Below are 20,949 nucleotides of genomic sequence, written 5' to 3'. Positions count from 1 at the left end.
GTCGGACAGAGATTTTATTATTTTTCACACAAAAAATTGCTTGGCCCCATAAATTCTATTTTCAAGTTTCAATTTTATAAACTGCTTAGTTTACTCCCAAAAATCATGTCACCAAAGTCTGAAAGACATTAAGGAAAAAATTGGATTTTTATCCTAAGAATGAATCGATGTATATCTTAACGACGTTGTATTAACTACTAGATTATTTATCGTCAATGGAATTACTGATGTGAGATGTAATAGGTGGGATGAAGCCGAGAATTCGCAATGGATGACCTATCGTTCGCCTTACGGTTGGTGAAAACTCGGGGAAAGACCCAACTTATTAATTAGTCCAAGAAGAAGTCGAACTCACGTTCTACCGCATCCCTGGATAAGCAGACAATCGTTCTACAGTCTGAGCTATTTCGGTGGATCAGTGGAGTGCCGTCTCGTTTCTTTATTCGTATTGAACACAAACCTCAGTATTCTACCCCCACCCCTACCGTGCACGTGCGGCTTGACTCGTCTGTCTTGTGTATTCCAGTTTTCAGTGATGTTCATGCTAGAGTAGCAGCTACGCCGTCATCACAATTTAGAACTCGTTTGCGTTATATACCAACGTTTCAGAGGTGCAGCGACATGCCACTGCTCGTAGCAATGGCTATCTGTGTGCCAAGCGGAAGAGGAGGTTAAAAACGACAAAATTCTCATGCAGTGAATAGTAATCATCTCCCCGTCCGGTATAAAATGTTCTACACAGAGTTTCACAATCTTTTTCTCCAGAAGAAAAGCACTGGTTGTTTTATTATTATTATTATTATTATTATTATTATTATTATTAAATAAAAACAAATAATATCGTGGGCGTTCAGTAAAGTGTGTCGTCAATCAAAAAAGGTTGGGAACCACTGGGTTAATGAATGCAGACCTCCATGTTTTCATGATGTCGGCACCAGACTGCGGTAGTGTGATCAGCGCCATGCTCTAAATGCCATTTTTACTACCGGAAAAGGTCCGTTACTCAATTTGACAGAAGACTGAGCGAATCCCGAGAAGTTTTGGCAACGAAAAAGTTCCGTTACCACGCGAGATTGAGTCCGGGACTTCCCTATCCGTAGCCAGTTGCTCTACAAAGTGAGCTAATACCTGGACACCCACTTCTGCTGTCAATCCGACATAAACGAACGGAAGTCGTGCAGGCAAGCTCCCGCCCCACTTTGAGTCTGGATACAGTTACCCAGATTGTCAAGGTCAGTACGAAATTTCGGTGTCATCATACCCGTCATGTGCTCTCATTAATATAAACTGACAGCTACACATGAAATAGACGGATTATACGATATTTAAAATGGATGATGTGACATCGGATAGGCCTATGTGTTCTAATATGACGTCAGTGTTTCCCATCACTATATTCGGCAAACATAAACGTCCCAAAATTCAACCGATTTCCTTGAAAGTTTTTCAGAAGTAGCAAAACTATTCCCTGATATAAATGCCACAAAACATTGAAGTTATTGCTAAATACTAAATTAGCAGCCTTTCTTTTTTTTTAGTAGGTTATTTTACGACGCTTTATCAACATCTTAGGTTATTTAGCGTCTGAATGAGTTGAAGGTGATAATGCCGGTGAAATGAGTCCGGGGTCCAGCACCGAAAGTTACCCAGCATTTGCTCATATTGGGTTGAGGGAAAACCCCGGAAAAAACTTCAACCAGGTAACTTGTCCCGACCGGGAATCGAACCCGGGCCACCTGGTCTCGAGGCCAGACGCGCTAACCGTTACTCCACAGGTGTGGACGCAACCTTTCTTATTTGTCGTTTTCCTTTCATGCCAAAACATTCCACTAATTTTAGTGCTCTTAACGAAGTGAAGAGAAACAACTGAAAGCATTTGAAATGTGGACATGGGGCGAGTGAAATGGAGAGGCAAAATAAGAAATGAAGCCATACTAGATAGAGTGGGCGAAGAAAGAATAATGTTGAAAGTGATCAGGAAGAGAAAAAGAAATTGGCTAGGCCACTAGCTAAGAAGAAATTGCCTACTGAAGGATGCACTGAAAGGAATGGTGAACGAAAGAAAAGTTCGGGATAGAAGTAAATATCAAATGATATACAACATTAAGATACATGAATCGTATGTGAAGACTAAGAGGAAGGCGGAAGATAGGAAAGATTGAAAAATGCTGGGTTTACAGTGAAAGACCTGCCCTTGGGCAGAAAACTATGAACGAATGAGCGAAATATCACTGTTCCTACCTAATAAGTATACTTCGTAGAAATGTTCAATTGAATCATTTGCGTCAGAATAAGACGCTTCATTTGGTTAGAGAATCGACATCCGAGTTTATATCCAAGTCGGATTTGTGGCAAAGACAGTGTTAGAATATATTTCCTCGGTGTCCTCCCGCTCGTCTAGCCGTTATTTCAAAACATCTCAATTCTGTACCAACCATAATATAAAATATACCAATGAATTGATAGTTCTCATAAGTCAAATGCCTGAAAGGATACATGAATAAAAAATAAAGCTGTTATTTATAAAGAAGACCTATAGAACCTATGGGTGCTATTCATAGACATTTCGCAGCACGCGCTACGAGCGTACTAAGCTAGCCCCGGCTATCCACTGGTTACTAGTACAGAATTCAAATCATATCCTATCGCTAACATTGGTTTATGAATACGAAAAACGCTGATCATCCCCCAGAAAGCCCGCGCTAAAAATGTCTATGAATACGGCCCTATGGTTTTACTAATCTTACATGATTTCATGTGAATAACGTTCAATTGCATTGCAAACGTTAAACAACATTTTGCGACGAAACTGTAATAGTAATATGCGTTACAAGAGCGGTATGTTGAAGTTTTCATATTCGAGGAAAAGTTTGAAAAAGCGAAACGTAGTTGAGCTTTTTTTAATTTCCGAGAATTGAAAGAAAACATACCGCTCGTGTATCGTACATTATTTTGTGCGAAGATCGTTTATTACATACCTGAAAGAGGAATTTCTAATTAGTTGCAATGAAATCTCCATCTTGGTTTCTGTTCAATGATGGCAAATTTGCAAAACAAAAATATCTATCTTCAACATTGTTGCTTTAAAATGTTTTCTGTGTTTACTATACTCCAGCAGGCCGTGATATACGTCTGTCTTTTTTTCCCCCCAGTCTATAAATGCGAACTTAAAAGAAACGGTAAGGTTATGTAATGATTTATTTTTCATTTTAATATTGTATCAATATTATTTATATAACATATTGCAGTAATAACATCGGCATCTGGAATCTTGTTGATTTTTTCACGGCTTCCTTAATGTTACTTGCATCACGAATGCAGTAACTTTAGTGGAGTTGTAGAGTTTATTTAATTTTTGCAAATATTTAAAAATAATAATTAATAGTGCAATTTAGGTGAAATTGCAGTGGTAAGTTTCAATTTATAATTATTACTATATTGAACGTCTCTAAAAATAATATGTTAAAAGCATAAAGCAGTAAAATCAATATGTCACTTAAGCGGTAAGAAGAGGGAAATTGTTATGTGTGTTAGGTTGGGAATACTGAATGTGGAATTTCACACTTTCCGCGGATTGGTTTTGTGCGGAAACCAAGCAAATACGCACGATCTCGCACAAAGAACATTACAGTATGATACATTTATCTACATCTACAACGTTTAAAATAAAACAGTATAGGCTTACTGTATAAATGTTCTAGATTATTAGTTTGCATTCGATTAAGATCAGAATATCTCTTTTAGAAGGTGAAATAAGTCGGATATTATTTTGTAAACATTAACATGCAAACATTGGCTTTTGGTCGCCCAGATTTGCTGTTGAAACACTGTGCACCAGTGGAATGAGAATGGCAGAGAAAGCCGAAATACTTAAAAGAGACCTGACTCACAGCTGCTTTGTATTGGCCTACCATAAATACCCAGGATATTCAATTCAATTGTTCAAAATATTACGCCATTAAGCATTCAAGCTTATATGCGCAGAGCACACCAAGAATGGATTCACTACCTAAAATAATATAAGAAAACTTCATATAAACAGTAGCCCTATTTGACTTTCTTTCCAAATTGAAGATATTTTATGTTTCATGAAGCACGTAGCAAGATATTTCTACATAACTACAAGAAACTCTTTGATAGGCCTTCCTATATGATAAGCTGTTTCTAAACATTGTTAATGCAAATAATTTCTGAATCATAAAAGTAGATGTTTCGGAAAGAAGGAAAACCAGACTTGAATATTTTATTGTTTTGACCCAAGTAGACTATGTCCCGAAAAAAGTTTCCTTATGTTATGATACTTTGTAATTCATAAAATATGACTAACAGATTGTAAATTTAATTAGGTTATGAGAAATTTGTTATATTCGTATTAAAATAGCGACTTTATCATTCCTTCCACTTTAAACTATTACTGCATCTTCATGGTGTATTCAAGTCGACTCGAATACGCTTACCGTACTACATACATTGACATGTCATCGACATGTTAGCATAGCATGTTTATCATTCTGTAGGTCTTCGCTATAAAAAACGTTGCGTTTTCTAAACGAGACGCATGAAAACTTAATATATTTTTTGCTTGTTTATTTAACAATGTTGTATCAACTACGAGGTTATTTAGCGTCGATGGGATTGGTGATAGCGAGATGAGGCCGAGGATTCGCCATAGATTACCTGACACTCGCCTTACGGTTAGGGAAAATCTCTGAAAAAACCCAACCAGATAATCAACCCAAGCGAAATCGAACCCACGCCCGAGCGCAACTCCGGATCAGTAGGCAAGGGCCTTAGCTGACTGAGCTATATTGCCGGTGGCTAAACTTAATATTCTGGCTGTTAATGTAGAATGGTAATAATGGCATTTAGGAAAATACAAAATATAATGTGTTATAACATAAGATCGCTCTTGGTAAAACGGATGACAAATGAAACAAATGACAGATCGTTCATGCGCTTAGCGTACTGAAATTGTTTTGAATACGATACGGGGTTTCATGCAACTCAATCCGTATCGAATACGATCCGATCCCATTTTTTAGGTGTAGGCCTATCGATAGCATTCCAATGAATCTACCCGCCGACTTGACCAGTGAAGCGTCAGCTGTATTTATGCTTGGTGAAAGTGTAGGGCGGACTTGATGTTTCCATTACTATATTTGAACTGCTCAGTCTGTTATACAAGCAGAATTGGTTTGAAAAAGCAATAAATGAACAGAACTGAAATTGACACCAACGGTAGAAGTGTTGCATAGGTATGATAATAAGAGGGGGGAGGAGAAATAAGAAGAAGAGGAAAAAAAAAAGATACGAAAAGTAGTAGTAATGATGAGAAGATGAGGAGAAATTAAGGAGGAGATTAGACATGAAGGAGGAGTAGCAGAAGTATAGATGAAAGAGAAGTAATGGGAATGAAAGAAAGAAGAGCAAAAGAAGGGATGAAGGAGAAGAGGAATAGTCGAAACGAAGAATGGTGAAGTCAGAGGAGTAGAAATGAAGGAGAAGGAAGCGCAGACATAATGGAGGAGGAAGATATGGAGTATGAGGAATGAAGGAGTCGAGATGACGAAGAGAAGTAAAAAAATGGGACAGAAAAGAAGAAAGAATAAGAGTATGAATGGAGAAGGGGTATGATTGAAAAAAGAGGAATAGAAATTAAGGAAAGAAAGAAACAGAATGAAGAGAAGCAATGTGGAGAGAAAGAAGTAAAGAGTAGGCATGAAGAAGAATTTAGGATTACAAGAAATGAAGAAAAGACAGAAAAATAGATGATGTGAAAGAAGAAGAAGAAGAAGAAGAAGAAGTTTAGGAACGGCATAACCTTAGGTCCAAGAAATGGAATGTGACACAAGATTGAATTTGCTTTCCTTTCTTTGCACTATCATCGTAACTCATCGCTCTCGAACTATTTTCATGTTTCGCATTTCTTAACGCTTTCAGGACTTCGCAAATTCTCTCAACTGTTTACGAACACCACTATATTAAGTTTTATTCTTTTGAAAACAATGTTTAAGTAAAATGTACTAGAACACTTCACAGTTTCAGAATACTCACAATTTTTAATTACAATACAGCATTCCTTCACATGACAACACGACGCAGTATCCGATGTTGTGTGCTTGTGCAGCTTCTTACAGATTAAAATATCTGGGCATCGACGATCAGAGTGGAATCATCTCCGCACTATTTACAAAATCTTGTGTGATCTGATCACTACTCACCAGTCTCGACGTCAAGGGGTCACTGGTAGACACGTTCACTGTCTCACTGAACGGGACAATCGCAGCGATGTGTGTCAGAGGCAGAAGACCAACACAGAATAAAGTGATACTCAGACTAGCAAAATACTAGCGGCCCCCTCTCCGACATGCGATGGTGGGAGAACAATCACTTCAGAGAGAAGGGGGGGGGGATTAAATGTAACAAAAATCCGATCCAGGTGAGAAATGAAGGCTTTATCGACTGATACGCTAGTTAAAAATTGCCATACTTCTGAATCTGAGTCCTATAGCCTACTTCAATACATATTTTGAGTACTAATAATTATTATAATAATTTATTCGGAGAATGGAAAAGAATTAAATGAGATGGAAATTAAGATCATTTCAGAGAAATTGAAAGATAATAAAAAATGCACTGTCAATTAAAGGTATGTTGTGCGTTCAGCTGTAGCTTATACCTACAGAAGGAACGGGCGGAAATATTTACGTGTTGGTATTAAGACCAATACTGGTCCACCGCTGTGGAGTAATGGTCAGCCCGTCTGGCTATGAAACGAGCGGGCCCGGGTTCAAATCCTGGTTGGGGTTTTTCCCTCAACCAAATGAAGCATAATTGCTGAATAATTTTCGGCGTTGGACCCAGTGGTGGCTCGTGACGTAAAAGGTGCGTGAAGCAATGTTATACCTGATTCACATGGGGATAGGGATAGTTTACAGAAGTCAAGTGCTTGAAGCCTCTAAACTTGAGACCATATTTGTGATAACACGGAGACAATAAACTTGAAACCATGTTCTACACGTAAAAAACGCGCGCTGAATGCCGTATACTTGGAAATACACTTTTTTTTTTTACGAACCACTTCTACATTAATGTCATGGACACTTGTTCTTTATGTTTCGTAACAAGTTTCTGAAATAATTCCCTCTTGTTTAATTTTAATTTTCATTATTATTGAAGAATTTCTCGAGCTGTATATATTCCAAGGAAGTTCGTACATCTCATGCAATTCTAAAAATGTTACAATAAGGTGTATATATACTGTATATTGTTTTATTTATTTATTATGACTTGTGGAAAAGTACACACGCTAGATGCCCATCAAAGCACCTTCTTCACATATATATATATATATATATATATATATATATATATATATATATATATATATATATATATATACATGAACAAGTTAACTTATAATTTATTAATGATAATGATTCACGTGCCATGTATTGTGGGTCCCTATCACCACGGCATGGCGCGTCCTCAGGTTGCGGATAGAGGAGACGGCCTCCAGATATGGAGGGTAACTGCGAATATATTGAATAAGCAGTCGTGGACAGCCGATAAGGGGTGGTCCTCCAGCTTGGGGGTTGGGCGAAGGGCTAACAACCCATCACCGTAAAAAACAGCTTGTTACGAATCCCTACAATAAGCCTCGGAATAGGACTGATTCTCTGGCACGACCACAGCAAAGGAATAAGGTTTTGAGATTTTGCACTTGGAACGTAACTAGTCTTTATAGAACAGGAGGAGTAACATTAGTAGCAAAAGAACTAGCTAGATATAGAATAGACTTCGTGGGAGTACAAGAGGTTAGGTTAGATGGGAATGGCATATCACAAATCTATCTGATGCTTTTCCAATTCACTGCGGGCTAAAGCAGGGAGATGCACTATCACCTTTACTTTTTAACTTCGCTCTAGAATATGCCATTAGGAAAGTTCAGGATAACAGGCAGGGTTTGGAATTGAACGGGTTACATCAGCTTCTTGTCTATGCTGATGACGTGAATATGTTAGGAGAAAATACACATACGATTAGGGAAAACACGGAAATTTTACTTGAAGCAAGTAAAGCGATCGGTTTGGAAGTAAATCCCGAAAAGACAAAGTATATGATTATGTCTCGTGACCAGAATATTGTACGAAATGGAAATATAAAAATTGGATATTTATCCTTCGAAGAGGTGGAAAAATTCAAATATCTTGGAGCAACAGTAACAAATATAAATGACACTCGGGAGGAAATTAAACGCAGAATAAATATGGGAAATGCGTGTTATTATTCGGTTGAGAAGCTCTTATCATCCAGTCTGCTGTCAAAAAATCTGAAAGTTAGAATTTATAAAACAGTTATATTACCGGTTGTTCTGTATGGTTGTGAAACTTGAACTCTCACTCTGAGAGAGGAACATAGGTTAAGGGTGTTTGAGAATAAGGTTCTTAGGAAAATATTTGGGGCTAGGCGGGATGAAGTTACAGGAGAATGGAGAAAGTTACACAACACAGAACTGCACGCATTGTATTCTTCACCTGACATAATTAGGAACATTAAATCCAGACGTTTGAGATGGGCAGGGCATGTAGCACGTATGGGCGAATCCAGAAATGCATATAAAGTGTTAGTTGGGAGACCGGAGGGAAAAAGACCTTTAGGGAGACCGAGACGTAGATGGGAGGATAATATTAAAATGGATTTGAGGGAGGTGGGGTATGATGATAGAGACTGGATTAATCTTGCACAGGATAGGGACCGCTGGCGGGCTTATGTGAGGGCGGCAATGAACCTTCGGGTTCCTTAAAAGCCATTTGTAAGTAAGTAAGTAATGATTCACGTGAGCAGCAGTTATAAATAGGTATATGCAACTCATTAGCAATAGAATTAAAAGAAATGAAAACGTGAAAGAGATGTAGCTTATAATTATTCAGTATTGGCAAAAAAAATTATAAAATTGATAATAAATTGTAGGGCCAAAACAAGGGAAAAGTATTGATATATTTTTTTTCAATCTAGAGATATTAAATATCAAATTTATTCTATATATATTTGGAGGGATATAAACTGGAATTAGTTTGAGTATTTCACAGGAATCGGTATTATTTTTGTTCATAATTTTCTGAGAAATATCATCGAGTAAGTCGTTCTTCTGTCATTGAACGTATGGAAACAAAAAATCATCTCAATAATCTAAGTAGTGGGGATCCGGAATGGACAAGGTATTTTGAATATCTTATAATATAGGAATCAAAGGAATTTATCCTATATCAACTCGATAGAATGAACGTTGTTTTTGCAACGAGGATTCCAGTTTATTGTAGCACATTCCACTTGCTTCTAACCAGGTATAGGCCTAACCTAAAAACAGGTGGCCGCTTGAATAATTTCGAATTACAAATCCAAGTGATTTGTAAGCAGAATTAGTAGTTGTTAAAATGTGCGGTTTGAAAGTTAAATCAATTTCAAATTCGATACCTAAATTAATTAGCTGTTAATTTAAACAATCACACACTATCCACAATATCTGCTTGCAAGTTGCTACTTGCTACAAGTTAGCATTCACATGAGGAAAGTGGTGGAGTCAAGTTGATCACGTCATGGGAAAGTGGACACAAAAGTTGAAGAGTTGTAACTCAAATTCTGCTTGACAGTCTGTCCCGACCATATCACGGGGGAAAGTCGAAGGAAAGTTGACTTGCTTCAAACACTTGACTCCTGTAAAATATCTCCGTGTGAATTGGCGTTTATATAGACTCCTAATCATGTATAGGCCTGGGCTTATGTATATTAAACATCGGTATATTTAAAATATATTGATGATGATGACGATGATAATAATAGTAATAATAATAATAATAATAATAAAATCATAAATCAACGATAATAAATAATCATACCAATTTTTTGAAGACGAATCATTCTGTCCATAGCAGCGAATTTATCAGTAACGTTGTTGTGGAAAAGCTGATTTTTTCATAATTTGTTTCTGCATGAAAATATTTGCGATTGACGAGAGCCTTTGTTGTGACATGAAACTACACAAATAGTTTCTAATGCGATTCATGGAAGAAAAACTTCTTTTCGCGGACAAATTTATTAATAAACAGCTCAAATCCCTAAAGCACACTGATTTTATGAACAAATATTACTCATTATTTAAAAGAGTCCTAAGAATTAATGTGATAAGAACAGTAGAGAAAATAATTACAATGCACACAACGCGATCTTTATGCACACTCGCTCACGAAACCGCGAAAAAATTTAACTTTGTACAGTAGTACCTACAACGCTAACACCATAACCATGTTTTCTTCAATTCCTCTTACATTATATTTTTACTTTTCTCAAGACTCGTGCTTGCTTCTTTAGCAAAATAGTTTTAAAAATTACAAATATATTCATTTAGTGTAACTCTTCTATGAGCGAAATTAATGTTACTCTTTTAAATTTCTGTAATATTCATTGTTAGAGTTGGCTACCCTGATCGTTGATTGGCGGAACGTTATGAATTCGTCTCTTCTACTATTTCACGTCGACTGTTGTTACGGGGTAAGGGCCACGGTAACCATAGCTGACAAGCAAACGTTCTGATGGAGGCAGATAAAAAAAGTTCAATTTTCTTCTTCCATCATGTTAATAATGTCAAAAGAGGTGCTTATACAAATTTTGACCACTCGACCGCAATTACGAGCCCGTCCAGAAAGTGATTTTCTCTGGGACTGTTTGTAAAAAAAAAAAAAACGCAATTGCATGGAAATATTTATTGAAACAGATACAACAATTGTTGCACTATTTTCCAACATATCCCCCACTGGAATTGAGACATTTGTAATATCGTGGGATCAATTTTTGTGTCGTAGAAGTCACCTGCCTGAGATTGGAACCAGCATTTGACTGAGTCTGCACCTCTCTCTGTCGATCCCATGATATGACAAATGTCTCAATTCCGATGGAAAATATGTTGAAAAATATCTCAACAATTGCTGTGTCTGTTCCAATGAATTTTTTCAATGAAATTGTGTTTTTTCCTATTAACGGCCCCTGGCGAACTTATTTTTTACGACCCTCGTAAATGCGGTCAAGCGGCCAAACTTTGTATAAGCACTTCATTTGACATTATTAACATGGTGGAAGAAAAAAATTTAACTTTTTTTATCTGCCCCCATCACAATGTTTGCTTGTGAGTGAAACACTAACAGAAGGAAAATCGAGCTCACTTCACCAGCATAGAACTTAAACGTATTGGAGTTTTGTTGCTACAGTAACCATGGCAAGCGAAATAGAAAGTCGCAATGCAAGAAGTGGATTCACCAGCGCTATGTTCGTTACTTCTTCAGCGCAGCGCGATTTGTGAACGTACATTAAACATAAATATCATAAAATCAGTTGCATTGTAATGTATACTTACTTACTTACTTACAAATGGCTTTTAAGGAACCCGAAGGTTCATTGCCGCCCTCACATAAGCCCGCCATCGGTCCCTATCCTGTGCAAGATTAATCCAGTCTCTATCATCATACCCCACCTCCCTCAAATCCATTTTAATATTATCCTCCCATCTACGTCTCGGCCTCCCTAAAGGTCTTTTTCCCTCCGGTATCCCAACTAACACTCTACATGCATTTCTGGACTCGCCCATATGTGCTACATGCCCTGCCCATCTCAAACGTCTGGATTTTATGTTCCTAATTATGTCAGGTGAAGAATACAATGCGTGCAGTTCTGTGTTGTGTAACTTTCTCCATTCTCCTGTAACTTCATCCCACTTAGCCCCAAATACTTTCCTAAGCACCTTATTCTCAAACACCCTTAACCTATGTTTCTCTCTCAGAGTGAGAGTCCAAGTTTCACAACCATACAGAACAACCGGTAATATAACTGTTTTATAAATTCTAACTTTCAGATTTTTTGACAGGAGACTGGATGATAAGAGCTTCTCAACAGAATAATAACACGCATTTCCCATATTTATTCTGCGTTTAATTCCCTCCCGAGTGTCATTTATATTTGTTACTGTTGCTCCAAGACATTTGAATTTTTCTACCTCTTCGAAAGATAAATCCCCAATTTTTATATTTCCATTTCGTACAATATTTTGGTCACCAGACATAATCATATACTTTGTCTTTTCGGGATTTACTTCCAAACCGATCGCTTTACTTGCTTCAAGTAAAATTTCTGTGTTTTCCCTAATCGTTTGTGTATTTTCTCCTAACATATTCACGTCATCCGCATAGACAAGAAGCTGATGTCGCATTGTAATGTATAGTAAAAGTAAAGTTAATTTTTAAAAATTCTATGGTGAAGTGGTGCTTCACTTGGATCACCTGAAAAGCCGTCTCTGGTTGGACCTCGGACTCATTTCACCATCAATAGCCCAGGTTAAGTTTAAGGTGCGGCGTGCTGCACTTGTACAAAAATGCGGCCGTTCGGCTACCCAATCATTCACAAGAATAGGAGTGGTAAGCACAATAAGCCTCAGGCTCCAGTGTAAGCCTTCGGATTCCTCCTCCGTACAAGAGAAAAAAAAAACAAAGGACAATATTGTCCACTGCAAAGCCGTGGACACCATGACGCCCTCAACAAACTTTATAATATTGTGAAGTTTAGAATATCATATGTAAGGCGAATAGCAAAAACCCAAGGTCATGCTTTACAGGACCACTTTCAGGAATGGGTCCTGCTTTTTGTGTATGAAAATCTGATCACCGTATGCAGGGTGTCTACATCGAAATGCCCTACTTTTAGATTGTTCTCAATACCAAAGAAATAAAGATGAAGAAATTTTATTCACAAATATAAGTTGTATGACGTATTAAGTTTGTAACAAAAAACACACACGTCCACCTTAGCCCCTGCGTTGACACGATTTCCGTCCAGGTCAGCTCGAACCTGTTCAGAGGGATGGTACCAATGACTTCCACAATCCGGACACAGAGGAATATGATCACAGAAGACTGTCACAGGAATGATGTACCTGAACATGCTGCAGCTGTAAGTATTTCCCCAGGCTGTAGTTTCAAGAAGATGGTGCTCCACTCCACTGATCGCTGGATGTGTGGAGCGCATTCCCTGGACATTGGATGGGACGAGATGGACCTCTAAATTGGACTCCACATTCTTTTGACGTCAGGTCACTGGATTTCTTTTTGTGGTGCTATTGGTACCATTCTTCCAGGCATGTCAGAGTGGGCCTGGACGGAAATCGAATACAGACTAGACATCCATCATGCCACCACAGGCGCTCACATGGAAGTTTGTGATTTTTTGTTACAAACTTAATATCTCATATGACTTATGTTTGTGAATAAAATTTGCTTATCTTTATTTCTTTGGTATTGGGAGCAAGATAAAAATAGGGCATTTCGGTGTAGACATCCTGTATATAAAGTACAGAAGACTAATTTAATGCAATTCAATGAACACATAATAACACAACAGAAAACTGTGGGTAATGATGGGGGATGGGAAAGTGACCAAATTAAAACACTTTTCGTGTAGGAGAACATAATTTTCAAATTTTATCTGCAACGAAGTCATACATTACAAATATAAAAATATATGGCTTAACATTTTCTTGTATAAAATGCTCTTTAACTTTTTTCAATTAAATTTATCACATCACATGGTCGGAATGTTTATCTAGAATAATTATTAAATCTCAATCATTATATTGCAGAAGATACATTAGATGTAGTAATGTTTATGGAATCCTCCAAATACTATTACTGTAAATACCTTTCTAAAATATTTAAATAGTATATACTAGAAAGTGCATATTTGGAATACCAGCATCAATATATAAAATTCGTCAGTCTTGTAGATGGCAGATGATTTACACCATGCTATGACAGCCATTCTTCTCTATTAATTTTCTTGTAATTATTCTAGAAGTTTGAAGAAGTACTCAACCTTGAAATAAATAAAAAAACAAACTATTGAAGTACTCAACTTTACATAAAAAGAAGCTATTGCAAATGAACATATTTTGAATGGAAAATGTATTATACAAGCATTACACATTAAACTTACATTAAATGTTACATTAAGAAACAATGGTATTTACTCTGAGTAGTTGAGTTGTCATACTCGTAAATGCCCACCTGGTGATGTGACATTCGAGATAAGTTCATGTATTCAACACACTTTGTCAGCTGAATGAGCACTATCTACTCAAGCCAAGAAGGTACACAAATTTTCGATAATCATTTATTACAGATTTAGTACGGACAGCCAATTTTTTGTATTTCTCTATTCACTGTGGAGATCTAAGAATGTCGCAGTTTAAGAGGTTTCGACATGAGTTTATTAACGGTTACCTTGTGAGATAACATTTTCATTCTGACATAAATTTATGTTTGTTTTGTGTCTCCTAAGCAAGCTACTTAAAATGTGTACTAAAATTAATCAATATAATCCTAAAATTGAGTTTGTAGATGCAACTACATAATTATTTTCATAAGTTGGTTTAATTTTTCACTACCAAACTGTTCTCAAAATAAGCTTATGCTTTTTCTTTTTCTTTTTTAATATTACCGAGGTAATATAGCATTTCAAATATGTATGTCTCTGAATACAACTAAAAAGTCTGTTCCTCGTAAAGGTTATCTTAAGGAAAGGATTTCTATGTAAATACATATTTACTATAATTGCGACACTGTTATTCCCGGCGTGACTCCTCCTCTTTGCTTAATTCTTAGGAAGTGAAGGCTCTATAAAGTCTAGGTAGGTAGTATCGTTCACCATTTTTGTTCTTTCGTTGCCGAACTACCAGACGAGGGATCTATTTTCCGCATTGTTAAACATTATCATGTCGTAGCTCCTATGATAATAAATCAAACGCACTGTAATTGAGCAAATAATTGAGTGGCAAATAACGTCCTCATGTGCTTTCTGCAAACCCAACGAAAGAGCCAAAATGGCGGGCGATTATATTAAGTATTTATCGAGCCTTAGGAAATGCATCAGCGAATCACAAGATGCACACATTTAAATGTAGCTGACCGGCAATGTGATTGGCTGCCAGAAATTAGAGTGAGGGGACTATAATAAAGCTAATACAAATTATACGTTCATTCTTTTTATTTTTCACATTGTGTAGAGTTGAAAAATGATACTTTTATTTTCATATTTCTCCATATTTGAGAGTTTAGTACATATTTTAATTAATTTCTATGTATCTCCCATATTTCATACAAAAACAGTCCGTAATAACTAAGCTTAACAATAAAATAAAATAAAATTCCATTAACTTTTCAAAATATATCTCAACAATAGAGTTTTAAACATTTACAGTAATTCCTTTAAAATCAGAGTTATTTGAAAATTAACAGTCCTCTCAACAATGGGAAAGCAAGTTAAGAAACTGTGTTATTTTAATTTGGAAGTTTGTAATAGAAAACAGATGTGCAGCTCCCCAGTTACATGCCTGTCAGAATACACATTAGTACAGTTCTGTTAATCATTCTATAAAGACAATTGGTTTAAGTGAACAATATTCTAAACGAATTGTTTTACATTGTGATGCTCTAGAAACGTGCAACAACACAACAAAGCTATGAGTATCCTGTGACCAAAGGGTATTATGTAGAATAACGTGTTACTCTTTATTAGCAAAAAGCTGGACAAGCATTATTTGTTGTTTACCCTAAAGTGATTAATTTCACTTGTGTGTGCATGCATTTCATTGTGTGACAAAAGTAGTAAGAGGAAATTACCTTAAAGTAGATTTGTTGATTTCATCAGTGAGAAAAGTCTTTCTCAAAGCTCCTAGTAGAGTTATTATGTTAAAAGAAATGTATCCTGAAAATTTCCGCCAAAGCCAATTTTAACTAGATGAGATACGTAGCTGGAAGCAGTTGAATATTATGCCAAACATGTTGTTGTTTCCTAATGCCAGGCATTTGACAAAGTCATTTGACCTCTTTCACTCCAATATTTTTCAAAGATATTGTCATGGTTAGCCACTGACGCACAGATTTTGAGATGTTCTGAATCTATTTCTTGATTTGAGTTGCACAATGGACAGTTAGGAGACTGATATATTCCAAATCTATGCAGATGCTTGGCCAAACAGTCATGGCCTGTTGCCAATCTAAATGCAGCTACAGACGATTTGCGTGGTAAATTGGGAATCAACTGTGGATTATGATGCAGAGAGTTCCATTTTTTCCTTTGAGATTGTGTTATCAAATTTTGTTTGTTGAAGTCTAAGTATGTAGATTTAATCAATCTTTTCACAGAGGAATACGTAGATTTAGTAACAGGCCTGTAAGTAGCAGTGCTGCCCTTCTTTGCTAAAGCATCCGCATTCTCGTTTCCCAGGATTCCATAATGGGATGGTATCCATTGGAATACAATTTTTTTATTGAGTGTTATTAGTTGAGAGAGCATTTTATTTATTTCTGCTATTTGAGATGAAGGTGTGTGTCTAGAGACTATTGATAGAATAGCAGCTTTGGAGTCGACAATATAACTGCATTTTTTAATTTATTGATGTGGCAGAGAGGATTCCTGAGACTTTCACTTATTGCAGTGATTTCTCCATCAAAACTTGTTTCATATCCAAGAGATCTATAAAGTAAGAAGAGACAGCACGTAACACCTGCACCTGCACCTTGTTCCCTGGAGATCAAGGATCCATCGGTGTATAAATGAAGCCAATTTTGTGGAGGGTATCTAATATTAATTGTATCTAAAGACAATTGTTTCATTATTTCAGTGTTTACTTCTGATTTCAGTATTTCTTGTGTTAAATTTAGATTATACTCTATATTTAATAGTGTTAAAGGGTTTGGTTTAATTTGTAAGTTTTCTTTTAAATTCGGGACGTTGATTTTCTGTTTTAATTCTTGAACCATGGATATGAAACTTTTTTGAGTTTTTAATCTACGGAGAGGACTGTATGAATGCCAATTGTTTCCTGGTAATCTGATAAGTTTTTCATATTGAATCAGTGCTTTTTCTTCTATTATCATTTTGATGCTGTTAATATTAGTGAGGAATCTCATAGAATCTATTGGAGTTGTTTTGATTCCATCAGTGATGAGCCTGAGAGCTTGGTTTTGAACACGTTCTATTTCGTTAATGAAAGGTGCTATTCACAGACATTTCGCTAGCCCGCGCTACGAGCGTGTTAAACCAGCCTTGGCTATTGACTGGTTACTTGTACAGGATTCATATCATACCATATTGCTAATGCTAGTTTATGAATACGAAAAACGTTAGTTCGCTTATCATCCACCGGAAGCCCGCGCTAAGAATGTCTATGAATACGGGTCATAGACTCTATTAAGAATGTTCGACTTGTATTGGACTCTGAAGATGCAGTCTCATAAAACAGTTGCATGTGACATAAGTGTGAAGAATGACATAACTTACATTCAGCGTGCGCATGCATGCACGCACGCACGCACACACACACACACACACACACACACACACACACACACACACACACACACACACACACACACGACTGAAATTAATAGTTAACTAAATACCTCAAGAAGGCCATCTTCTGGAAGATCAGTGCAATGAACTGCATTCTGTACTTTGGTTTTTCCATATCGAGCCCTGAGTGTATTGGGGCGTAACTTCCTTGCTAGTTCCTGAAAAATACAAATAGTTACAATGTTGTATCAGTTTCCATAAACTTTAAGAAGAAATTTCCTACCTTCAAAAACTCGTAAGATGAATACTTACAGGATCTGAAGGACCTACGAAGGCACGGAATCTGCTGGGTGTATCTGAATCAGGACCTGTCACTTCCATTACTACACAGGGTCCTGATATTAATTGACTCACCATACCCTGTAACATACAAATTATTGATCCTCATAACTCTCTTGATCTGACACCAGATGGACTTGCCATGGGGCTCATGAGGTGTGATATGTACAATCTTGTATTAAAAAATGAGTGCTTCTCCAATAATTATCACTAAACAAAGTCCTGATCTACAGTACCAGTACTGAAACTTTGCATCTATATATGTGTCCATAAATGTGGGGGCGTATTCCTGACATCAAACCATAACAAAAAGTTTATATGGGTCCGCAAACCCTTCGTTAGGGAGTTATGGGTTTATTAGTAATGGCACATGTGATACATTTAACAACACACATTTACAAAAATTGCTTAAAGTGACTTCCTTCTGCTTCGATGCATGCCCTGAGCCTGCATTCCATGCTTTGCCGTACTCTGTACAAATGTCCTGGGGTGTCACGGATTTGATCAAATTTGCTACCGTATTTCCGTCTGCTAGGCCATAAATGTAGTGCATATCCGTCATTTATCTCACTGAATACATCTTGTGATGTGATGAATGTTACTGTGAATAACACAAAACAGAACAAAAGGCAATCAGATAAAACAAAACAAATGTCATGACCAACTGTAATGAAGAAAGTGGGAAAAATGCAAGTTTGAGGTGAATTACATAATCAGGGGTCACTACAGGAAATTCCTTTCATAACTCCCTAACAAAGGGTTTGTGGACCCATGTTCATATGAACTTTTTGATATGTTTTGGTGTCAGGAATATGCCCCCACATTTATAGACACATATACTGCGTGTTCAGTTCAAAGTGGGTCATGACTCGCTGTATGCCGTCATGTGGCTAGTCGATGAGCCTAGAGAATTCAGTCTTCCTATACTTCCGCAGAGGCGTATTACCTATGTGCCAGAGAAGTTGCCTAGCAAGTACGGCGTTCACTCTGAAGAGTACTTACCGATACGTACGGTAACGCCTGTAGTGGCAGGAATGTGAACTGTTTGGAAACACGTACTGAGGTGAGGTTTTTCTTACTGTCGGGATATGGGGAGAGGGTTAAGACGATTACTTACGTATTTGTTGACATTAACTTGGATGGTCAACATGGACACGGAGCATTTGATTTGTATTGTGGAATGTTGCCGTACGCAACCGATGATAATAAATACCCTGCGTACGACTTACCCGCGCAAAACACAGTTCGAAAGAGGTTATGGTAGCACACAGACTTTACAGACCGCCATCTGTTGCTACGACGTTCAAGTTATATAGTACATGTTCTCAAGTTCAGATTGAACGCCTTGATTAATAGGCAACTTCTCTGACATAAAAGCTGAAACTCGCTTCAAATCACTGACTCATCAACAGTGACGTCATGACACACTTTCAAATGAACACCCAGAATAGATACACCCTGTATAACAAATTTGCCAATATTAATGCCTAGCGTGATCACATGAATACAGCCAATAATGACCAAACGGTATAACATATGAAGGAAATATTTTGTGAATATCGTTGACAGACAGCTAGAAACTTAATTCTTACGGTGGAAACATATTTGGTAATTTTTTTTATTCCAGCGTTAAAGGGTTAATATATGCATTTTTCTCATATTCAAACATTTCTTTAAAATACAAGATTAAATCACTTAACACTTACTGAATATTCTGCTACAACACCCTTATATACTTCGTAGAACTCTTCAGCATTTGGGTGCTCCATATAGAACATTTGTAGTGCTGTTATTTTGAAGCCATTTTCTTGTATTTCTGAGATAATATCCCCTACAAGACCTAACAGAAAGCAGATAAAGTTATTAACAAAGCAAACTGTAACATAACATTTAAGTTAAAAACTTCTTGAAGCTAACCTTCCTGGACAGCATGAGGTTTAATTATACAACACGTGGTGTTCTTGAAGGTGACAGTAGAGCGTGGAGACTCATATCGAGCAATTTGACTCTCCGGAAAGAAGATATCGAGTTCCTAGCAATGATAACATACAAGTTTAGTATTATCCACGTAATGCCTCGAAGGGTATTCAGGGCCAAGACTAAGGCACAGTTGATGTTACATTAACTTTAGTGTTTTAGGAAACTGGCATTATATTTTGAAAAGATATCTGCTTTCAATCTTTATTTCTTTATACTTTTAATATTTTTCAAAATCGATCACCAATGTGACTAGTGGAATGTATACGAAAACTAATACAAAGGATTAAAATTTGTTACCTTAGAACTTGGTTCCGAATACTATTTTTTTCAAATATAGCAAAATAATCTCAATACACAGAGCTAACATGATTAGTAGGGCTAGGATTTTGATTACCTATAAATCAAGAAAAAATGACCTAAAAACAATGCATTTATGACCTAAAAATCTTTAAAAAATGCCCTAAAAATTGATCTTACATAATTGGCTTAGTAGGAAAAGAGATTTTGTACTATTTAATATTTAGATTAGTAATTAAATTAAATTTTACATAATTTTTCTAAGTAGTACACTTTAATAAACTATTTTACCTGATGTAGTTTCCATGTATGATTGTTCACCTCTGCGTCGGCATGTGGACGTGAGGTCAGCAGTCAGCTGGTCGGTCTTGGCTCTTCATGGGCTGTAGCGCCATGGATTTACTTTACTTTTAGTTTCCATGTAGTCTACCACAAGGCCACTCTTACCTGGGATTAGCAGGTATAGAGGAGTTTATATTGAAGGGGTGGTTGGATTGATCCATTACATGGGGTGTACTACGATAAAATGGCAATATTTGTGTAGAAAAACTATTAAAATATCATACAAAATAATGGATATTAATGGACAAAATATGTAAAGAAAATATCGAAGGAAATAAACATTATCTTACATTAATAATGGGGATTTATGGGCAAAATTAAATGAAAATGCCTAAAAAATGACGAAATAAAAGAAAAGATGCTCTTATGAGTTGAAACAGGCAAAAAATGCAAAAAAAAAAATGACCTAACAAATATGTCTTAAAACACTCAGTTTATCACATAACATATAAATACTAAAGCAACTATGTTACTGGCTTACTAGAAAAAAGATGCAATTTCATCAAAATCCTAGCCCTAATGATTAACAAACATAAAAATGATACCTTAACACTTTTCTTCTGAATGTGATGTCATTATGTTTTGAGTTATTTATGA

General features: G+C 36.5%; 2 protein-coding genes across 7 annotated transcripts in view; both read right to left on the bottom strand.

Moving 5' to 3' along the window:
- Positions 1 to 6,363, bottom strand: part of LOC138704822 (major facilitator superfamily domain-containing protein 6-like) — a 110,567-nt gene extending 104,204 nt beyond the window's left edge. The window contains exon 1 of one of the 2 annotated variants that reach the window (XM_069833112.1): positions 6,222 to 6,363. The gene's annotated coding sequence lies outside the window, so the exon portion shown is untranslated. Of the gene's footprint in view, positions 1 to 6,054; positions 6,074 to 6,221 lie in introns of those variants that run through there. The other variant, XM_069833121.1, reaches the window with a different exon arrangement.
- A 7,129-nt stretch (positions 6,364 to 13,492) lies between these two features.
- The window catches only part of nmdyn-D7 (nucleoside diphosphate kinase homolog 7), a 35,594-nt gene continuing 28,137 nt past the window's right edge, over positions 13,493 to 20,949 (bottom strand). For 4 of the 5 annotated variants that reach the window (XM_069832954.1, XM_069832964.1, XM_069832973.1 and 1 more), the window contains 5 exons: positions 19,651 to 19,765; positions 19,440 to 19,573; positions 17,707 to 17,814; positions 17,505 to 17,612; positions 13,493 to 13,914 (listed from right to left, as the gene is read on the bottom strand). In XM_069832954.1, coding sequence (XP_069689055.1) covers positions 13,885 to 13,914; positions 17,505 to 17,612; positions 17,707 to 17,814; positions 19,440 to 19,573; positions 19,651 to 19,765 — 495 coding nt within the window. In that variant the 3' untranslated portion in view covers positions 13,493 to 13,884. The other variant, XM_069832981.1, reaches the window with a different exon arrangement.

Source organism: Periplaneta americana, chromosome 1 (genome assembly GCF_040183065.1).
Source record: "Periplaneta americana isolate PAMFEO1 chromosome 1, P.americana_PAMFEO1_priV1, whole genome shotgun sequence".
In the NCBI taxonomy this organism is placed as follows: Eukaryota; Metazoa; Arthropoda; class Insecta; order Blattodea; family Blattidae; genus Periplaneta; species Periplaneta americana.
Note: the sequence above shows the minus strand (reverse complement) of the source record. Positions and strands in the feature narration are given on the sequence as shown.